This window comes from Arachis stenosperma, chromosome 2 (assembly GCF_014773155.1).
Source record: "Arachis stenosperma cultivar V10309 chromosome 2, arast.V10309.gnm1.PFL2, whole genome shotgun sequence".
NCBI classification, from domain to species: Eukaryota; Viridiplantae; Streptophyta; class Magnoliopsida; order Fabales; family Fabaceae; genus Arachis; species Arachis stenosperma.
This window is the reverse complement of record NC_080378.1, coordinates 15,648,932-15,658,052: the sequence shown is the minus strand read 5'-3', so window position 1 is coordinate 15,658,052 and position 9,121 is coordinate 15,648,932. Positions and strand designations below refer to the sequence as shown.

The 9,121-nt window shown below is 33.9% G+C and overlaps 1 protein-coding gene across 1 annotated transcript; it reads right to left on the bottom strand.

Annotated features, from left to right (window-relative positions):
- Positions 1-1,861: 1,861 nt before the first annotated feature.
- Positions 1,862-3,495, bottom strand: LOC130962629 (60S ribosomal protein L7-4-like). The gene is made up of 6 exons (XM_057888816.1): positions 3,310-3,495; positions 3,102-3,199; positions 2,935-2,989; positions 2,321-2,400; positions 2,130-2,232; positions 1,862-2,047 (listed from the first exon to the last, which is right to left on the bottom strand). Exons 1-6 carry the CDS (start codon positions 3,493-3,495, stop codon positions 1,862-1,864), a joined length of 708 nt encoding a protein of 235 aa, XP_057744799.1.
- Between the last annotated feature and the right edge of the window lie 5,626 nt (positions 3,496-9,121).

Here is a 9,121-nt window from a genome sequence, read left to right as displayed (position 1 = left end):
TAGCAAAGCTTTGAAGATATTTTAAAATAAAAAAATATTTTATATATATCCTTGTGAAAAAAAAATATATTTTATAGAAAAAAAAATGGTTATGTTTTCATAAGAAAACGCCTTTTACACTTTCTAAAGTGTGAACCAAACAGATATGTAATTATTTACCTCTGCACTACTAAAAAATTTGGTATGTAATTATTTATGACCAACATCAAATAATTTTGAGATATAACATAATCTAGTATATTTTATACTAGACATAATACAAGTCATCAGTTATGATTAAGGAAAGAGCCAATTCAATTTACAAAGAAGAAATGTAATTGATCTGTAAAAAGACCTCGGCAATACTAAATGAGGGATTAAAAAAACATATAAACCGATAATACTCAATGTTTAAAGGACAACTCAACAAACTGTTTTGTAAAAAAAAAAATAAAATAAACCTTAAAGATTTTATCAATGTCAGAAATGTACTACTTCCAAAATAAAGACCGAATCCACTGTGCTTGGAACAGAATCCCACAACCTAATTCATTCTCCTAATAAGCTCATTGATGTAGTTCTCCCTAGGGGTTGGCAAAAAATCCAAATTTTGGATTTTAATCCAAATCCAAACCAAACCATTAAAAAAAAATCAGTTTTAAACCAAAAAAAATCCAAACCAAATTATATTATTTTATAATTTGGTTTTGATCCAATCCATTTAAATGGTTTTAAATCCGGATCGAGATCCAAATCCAAATTAAGATCCAAATCTTAAAAAACTAATTTGATTGAATTTAATTGACAAAAAGATTAGTACGTAAAATATTTCTCAATGAATATATTTAATCATGACTTTATATTATTGTACCTGTTTTCATTAGAGTTTTATAGCTTAATTATTTTGTATTCATTCTCTTATATCTATAACCATACAAATATATTACTTGATACCAGTACTGAAGATATTATCAAGCGATGTTGATAAAGACATGATTTAAAATCTCCCAAATTGGATTTACGAGCAACCTCGTTGACCACAATCTCTTGGTTATTTCTTTCACGTTAAAATTTTCTACAAATATAAGCATCATGTCGCATAATTGGTGCGGTACATATCTAAATGCAAAATCTCATGCCATTGATTTAATATAATATATTAAATAAATAACTATTTTAAGTATATACTAAAATTAGTCATCAAGATAGAATATAATATTAGAATATAAAATATATATTAATAATGAATTAAATTACACACACATATATATAGATTTTTTTGTGGTATTCTTTTGATGTCTTGAGAATGATTAAATGTTATATAGATTAGTTATTGTCATTAGATTTATATAGAACCAAATTCTAGTTGTAAACTTGTAATGAACCTACACACTTTAAAATGACTTTAGTATTAATTTTACTTTTAAAAAAATATGGTTTGAAAATTAAATTTCTAAAAACTGGTTTCAAAAGTGAATTTTTTGTTAAAATATCTAGTTTGAAAATTGGATTTTTAAAAACTAGTTTTAAAATTGGATTTTTGGTTGAAGAAACTGGTTTTAAAAAATCTGGTTTTAAAGCTGGATTTTATAAAAAAAACCAGATTTTAGATTTGAATTAAAAAAACCAGATTTTAGATATGAATTAAAAAAAAAAACCGAATTTAAAATCGGTTTTATATGTAAAACTGGATTTAAAACCGATTTATAAGTAAAACCGGATTTAAATTATAAAACCGATTTAAAATCGGTTTTTATTTTTACAAACCGATTTAAAACCGGTTTTTCTCTTCAATCCAGTTCTGGTTTGGTTTTATGAACCATAAAACTGGTTCTGAAATGGATCCAGTTTGGATTTACAAAAATCCAAACCATGCCCACCCCTAGTTCTCCCTGTTTCCGGCATCTCCTCCTTCAACATAGTGGTTCCTCTTCTTCTTCAAGCCACCTAATGGAGCCTTGAGCTTAAATGGCCAAAGAAAGTTGTTTGCTTCCTTGAAATGTGGTCCAAATGTTATGATCTCATGGATAAGATCTTCAATGTAGATGATTCCATGTTCGCCCAGTGCCTGACGCGTCATCCAAGGAAAAAGTGAGTAGATAGAATGTATTAGAATTGTATACCCTAATGCTAAAAATAATATTACAGACCTTCTCAATGATAGAGTTGTCGGTTAGGGCAATTCTCTGCTTGTTCAACTTACCAAAGCCCCTCTTGTAAATAAGCTCTTTTACACTCTTCAGATTTGGGTATCTACAAAAGGAGAGGAATTGTTACGTTTAGACCAAAAAATAAGGGATTCATCACATTCAAAAAGGTATGACAGCACAAGTCTACATACCCATAGGTCACATATGGATCAACCCGGTGAAGCATGTTCATTGTGGCCTTGTTGACTTTCAGGAACACACCATTGAAGATCTGTTGCAAAAAAGAAAACAGAGGCAAAGGGGTTAAACATTAGTATGGGTACTTTACAGTGTAAATAGCAAGATTTCAAACAGAGTATTACAAACAAGTACTAAAAACATTACATATTTTCTTAATTGACTAACTTGTCAAACTTCCATGACACTATATAGCCTCAAGACTTTTTGGGCAAATGCAGTGAAAACACAACATAAAGCCAAAAAACAAAAACATTAACACTCCTTGGGGAACAAAACAAGTGACAGAGAGAGGATCAAGAATATGAGAGCAGATGTGTCAACTCCCCTTTTTTTGTGACTCAACAACAAACAAAAATCTGCCTGTTCTAACATAAATTGAATAGTGTTTAACAAACCTATAACAGGGACTTTAATTCAAGTTGAAGCACCTCAATAATCATCACATTAAACATGGTTATAAAACAACAGTCATGAACTGTACTACTAACACCAAGTAAACCATAATAACACCCACACAAAAAATAACACAATAAGCTCAACATTTAATGATTATAAGCAGTACCTATCTCAACCTCAATAACTGCAAGATCTTTCTTGACTTGGGATCCATGGCATTGATACTAAAAAAACACAGCTCGAACAAGTAAGAATACCCAAATTACAGAATTGGTTAAAACTTGGGACACAGTATAAATAGCATAAATATGGAGTAACAAAGGAAACAACACATACCCACGGATGCGGATGATAAACAGGAGCTTAGCCTCTGGATCAACATAGAATCCACCTTTCAGCTTTGCTTCCCGCTTCAATTGGATCAGCTCCTTTTCCTGTAATGTAAAAGCGGGTCAATGTGGCGGAGAAAAATGCAAGCGCAATAAAGGAAACATAAACAAATTAAAACAGAGAAAAAGAGAAATAGATTAAGGTGAAATGTAACCTGCTCCTGGTATTCCTTTGCATATTGCTTTGCCCTGCTGTAAATGAGCTTGCGGCTTTCTGCTCTCTTCTTCTTTGCAGCATTAAGCTCCTCCTTTTTCTTCAAGGCCCATTCCTCCTCCCTCTTCTGCTTTTTAAGCAGAGACTCGGGAACAATTGCTTTCACCTCCTCACCCATTTCTGCCATTCATTCAAAATAAAAATATAAGTTATAATTAAAATCCAACAAAGAATTCATTAGTTTCATTTATTATACTGACATATTTCAACTCCAACTCAAAAGTTGAATTTTCAGTGTTTCAAAAAAGAAAACTACATGCTCTCTTAAACAATAAAAGATAGGTCCTTCCAATGTTTTTTAACAATCCATTTACATCAAATTTATACTAAGAACAGAGAACCTCCAATGTTTTTTTTTTAAATAATAATCCAATTTTCCACACAACATGCTGAATACAAGCTAATCAAATCACGAGATATAATAGGAATAACACGGACAAGTCAAAAGAGTGACAGAAAAGAAATGAAGCCAAAACAAGGAATGAAAATCAACAAACAATAGATCTGGAAATCGCAGAAGATTGAAGGAAACACGAAGAGTGAAGAGAATAGACATTAACGTAGAGAATTGAGAGGAGACGAACTTGCTGAAAGTGGAATGCGAAGTCGCTCTGAGAGAGATTAGGATTTTTGTGTGCAACACTGAGATGAGAGGCTAAGTGAAGAAGGAGCTAGGGTTTTTGTAGTGCTCACTTCAGCTTAGCCTTCTCTTTCGTTTATTTACCATTCAAGGTCCCAACATTATTTTTTTTTTTGGGCTTTAGCATTTTGGATAAAGCCCACTATTGAGGAGAAAATATTAAAATCAGTGGCCCAATGTTGATATTTCATAATAACTAAAAACAATAAAAATAAGTGGAGGAAATTCTCTCAGAAGGAGGGATGGAACTCTCAACAGGAGAGATAAATTAGAACTCAAGGTTCTATCTCCGTGATCTTATCTCCAGCCAAGATTTCATTTCAATCTTCTTTCCACAACCATTACTTTAAATTTGTTACCTGTTCACACCAACGCTCCCCCAATTCCCACACTCCAGCCCTTCCCGCATCAGTCTTTAACCAATATGACCATACCAAACATGGGTACTGAACCAATAGAAGGCACCACCATCACCCTCAATAATCAAACAAGTCCAGGCTTTCAAGATGATTGCGTCAAACTGATCAGAAAATTATCACCGACAAAGAGATAAAGTACAAAACCATCAAGAACTCGCTAATGGGAATGTGGGGCAATCCCCAGAACGTTTCAATATCAGAGGTAGGAAGGAACAAAGTTCTTGTAAACTTTAAAGACAAACGCACAAGGAATAGGATCATAAAAATGGTCCCTGGAACGTTAAAGGGCACCTAATGAATCTGTAGAGGTGGCTGTACGGAGAGGCAATACTGGACGTTAGCCATGACTTCATGGAGTTCTGGATACAAGTGCATGGGTTACCAATAGAGAAGTTAAATGCCGAAACAGCAAAGAGTATTGGTAATATGATTGGAATTGTTGGAGAGGTTGAAAACCCCATTAAGGAGGGAACCTTACAGAGGAACTTCCTAAGAATCAGAGTAGCGATCAACATCACTCAACCCCTCCAAACCGGGTTTTGGCTGAATAGAGGAGACAAACCCAAAACCTGGATAAGCTTCCGGTACGAGAGATTGTTGGATAGCTATTGCTTCAAGTGCGGTGTTATAGGCCACGAGAAGAAGAACTGTGACAAACCAATAGCTATGGCTTGTTGGGATACCACCAAGCCAAAATATGAAGCAAGATTAGCAGTGGATAGAGCTAGACCACTGTACACAACAAGGGAGGAAGAAGAAGACTGGAAAAAACACCTCAAAGAGAACGACGAAGCGCGTGGAAGTCAGTCGCGGGGAGGCGAAGAAGGGAATAGCCAATGCTCTGAAAACTACTACAATATCCAGCGGATAAAAGCAACGGTAGGAATGGAGACCCAATCAGGAGAAAGCAAGGAACAACAGACTGAAGAAAAAGGCGACGACAAGATGTTTGACCTGAGAGAAGTTAGCCGACTGCCACAAGAAAGAGACATAGAGTACCGTGAAGCGAGCCTACTCAACCTCCTCGAATCAGTCATTCACAATCTGCAAAGAGTAAAAGGAAAAGGCATCATGAGAGAAAAAGAAGCTTCTAGTAAGAAGAAAGGGACAGAGAAAGTAATCATGCATCCAAGTCAAGAAAGAGACCAAGTTGGGCCTTCTAATTGGATGCAACCCAATCCAACATAGGCTCAAGAAATAAGGAAGCATGAGATGCAGGTCCAGCAGAATGAAGGAAAAATAATGTCCCATATGAACCAGGCCCAAACATAAACAGCACCAATAATCCAAAAAATCCATCAGATCTCCAATCACATTATGCAAGCATCAAAGCAGGCCACCAAGACCTTATCTGCCAATCTGAAAATCCGCTCAAACCTTAACAAGCCAATGGAAGATGGGTAAGGAAGCAGGAACAAACATATAGAAGAGCCAAAGACGGAAGGAGCATACAAAAATATCGGCCTCAAATGGGCCATGAGAGAAGAAGCAGGTAATTGGGCAATGAAGAAAAACAAGAAGATGAAGCAAGTACACAAAAACCAGGAGGGAGAAACTTACTATGTGGAGCTGGCTTCGGACGAAGAGAATGAAGAATCAGAAGCTAGCAACCAAGTTAACAAGGATCCAAAAATTTGGGAGGAGATTCTAAGCATAGGAATGCAACACAGTTTGAAGATCAAGAGGAAAAGGGAAGTCACAGACACCAAAATTCTCGCTGAAGTCAAGTGGAATGAAGATCAAGAGTCAAGAAATAGCAAGCGGAGCAGGACAGAAGCGGCTGAACAAGACAACAATATGGACATGGAAGAGCAAGAACCAACATTCAAGGCCGAGGAGGCGGGCCCAAACATGCCCCACCCCAGCCATGATTGTCCTAAGTTGGAACTGTCGAGGCATGGCGGCGGCCTCGACAGCTTCTGAATTAAAAAATTTGTGCAAAAAAGCACAAGCCAGCCATAGTTTACTTAATGGAAACTAGATGTAGAGAAGAAAATGTAAAGAAGTGTGCTAGAAAGCTGCAGTTTAAAAATAGCTTTTGTGTAGAACTCCGGGGCTTGTCCGGCGGTCTATGTCTACTATGGAATGAAAATATCAATGTTTCTGTTTACTCTTGGTGCCAAAACTACATCATTGCAAACATTAAAAGCAACAACAACCCAGAGTGAAAATGTGGATTTATCTATGGCAATCCTGTGTTCAAACAGAGGAGGAAGACATGGCAAGCATTGGAGGAATCAAATTACTTGCAGGAGGAACCAAGCTGTCTCATAGGTGACTTTAATGACATCCTTTGTCAAGAAGAAGGTAGGTAAACACCCCAAGCCACTCATCCAAATAGAGGTATTCAAATTTGGTGAATAAAAAGAATCTCATGGATCTAGAACTGAAGGGCAACAAATTCACCTGGTTTAGTCTCATTTATTTTGGTCTTGAGGACTAGGGAATTCTATAAAGGTGACATTATAAGAAGTTTAGGGTGGAAATTCAGACACAAAAGGCAGAAATGAGAGATTCAAAAGGTGAAAATCTTGCAGCTACTACCACAGGCAACATAGATGTGTCACATAATAAAGATAATGTAAAGTGAACAAAAAAAATTTGTATGTATTCATAGTTTTCTTGATGTATGACTTATTATATGTTCATTTCATGTTGCTTTAATGAACTCGTGTAGTAGAAGATTTAATACTCTTTGTTTTCTCTCTTATGCGCTTCTTTTCTTTCTATGAACCAATTTTATCTAAATCCTTCAAAATTTTATTCTCCTTTCATATAGAGAGCTGCCTCCACATGATATAGATATGATAGATTTTAATATGACTATACTATAATGATTACGGTAATTATGCAAGTATTATTAAAATTAAAGTCATTTTTTTCTATATTTTAGTAACTTTTTTTAAACAATACTTAAAAAGGCATTATTTAATAATAAAAAATATTACTTTAATTTTAGTAATTTTTTTGAAACACTATAATTATCGTAGTCACAGTAAAATTACCGAATAGATATATTTCTCTTATAGTATACTACTACTTTTTCGAATTGGTAATTTGATTTTTTTTTTTTGGTTATAGATAGGTATATATAGGTCTGAAACAGAGTACGGTAAAGTCCAACTAAAGCCCAAGGCCCCCAAGGACCAACGTTTGTTTGTCTTTTTACTAAGAAATATACTATGATTACTCAATAAAATAGGAAGTATAGTCTATACTGTAGAAAAAGGGAAAAAAAAAACTGCTGAATTGTGAACTATAGTCTATACTATGGGAAAAACACAAAATGAAAAAAAATTGTGAACTATACCTAACAATAAAAAAAAAAAAGTTATTTATGAATGGTTAACCTTTCTTTTCTCTAGTTTGTTTGTTTAGCTAAAATTAGTACTATAATAAATAAAACCTAAAGGCCACCGCATTTGCAGTTCATTCTCTGAAATCTAATGTGATTCCGTTGAATGCTTCATTAAAGTGCAAAACAACAAGTATATAAAGTTGAAATCTATATTAATCTAACAAATAATAATAATAACAATAATAATAATAATAATCTAGCTAGGTCCCTTGTTGACCCTAAATAACACTAGCACAGTATCACCCTTTTTTATTTCAAACCGACAAATATTACATTATGTACTATGCTTGATTTATTCGTTACAAAATATAATAGAATATAATTATATAAACCCTACATATGCATCATGCATGGCATGAAAATAAGAATATCTTGTGGCTAATATTCACCAACCAATTTTGTTTCAATATTTATGTTACCCTATTTGCCAACCCGACCAATCAACTTAACAAGCTACTATATATACTAGGTACTAAATCTATAAATAATTGGAGTTGACTAAATTTCTTGTTGACTTGGACAATAATATATTAAATATCTAACTAATTACCTAATGATATTTTCCGGTTTCATTTTCTGTGGCACTGTTGCACCTTGGCATGCCTTTAGAAAAATATATCCAATAATAAATTATGGCCCCATAAATTTAATTTCTCTTAGTTCGAATAAGGCTTTTTAAATCACTGACATGATCGAAAAAATTGAGTTTTTTTTAGTACTCAGTTGTAAAACACTTGGGCCCAATAATAAATTCTGACCAGAAAAAATTCTTAAGAGTAGGTAGGACTGCACACAGATTGGATCAGATCGGATATAGCCTAAAATTCTATCCGATCCATACTGCACTCATCGGATCAGATCGGATACGATATCCACAACTTTTTTTTTGTCGGATCCGATCGGATCGGATATCGAGTATATCCGCATAATTCAAAAAATTTATTTTAAGATTCTGTTTGGCTGCTTTTATAAAAATATCCAGAAAAATTCATTTTTTTATCTTTTAAGCCTATTTACTCCCAAAATATTATCAATAATAGTTTTATTGAATACAAAAAAAAAATAATAACAAGATTTAAGTTTAATTATTTTAAGTTGAAGTACAATATAAAAAATTAAAAACAAAATATCATAAAATTCATAAAAACATACTAAAATTCATATCACATTAAGGTTTATTTCTTAAACTATGCTATTATATGTGATGTGCGATATGCGGATCGGCTCCGCGGATATCACTGCCGAATCCATAATCGATCCTACCATAGTGCAGATCCGATCCGATCCGATGGTTCTGCGGATCGAATAATATCCACAAAATTCAGATCGAATGCGG

What these genes read in the sequence shown, in the direction of transcription:
- LOC130962629 (XM_057888816.1), bottom strand. Translation starts at nt 3,495, where the DNA reads ATGGCAGAAATGGGTGAGGAGGTGAAAGCAATTGTTCCCGAGTCTCTG. An exon ending in CAAAGGAATACCAGGAGCAG is followed by an intron (nt 3,200 to 3,309) that starts GTTACATTTCAC and finishes TTTACATTACAG; the next exon opens with GAAAAGGAGCTGATCCAATT. An exon ending in ACAACTCTATCATTGAGAAG is followed by an intron (nt 2,048 to 2,129) that starts GTCTGTAATATT and finishes ATGACGCGTCAG; the next exon opens with GCACTGGGCGAACATGGAAT.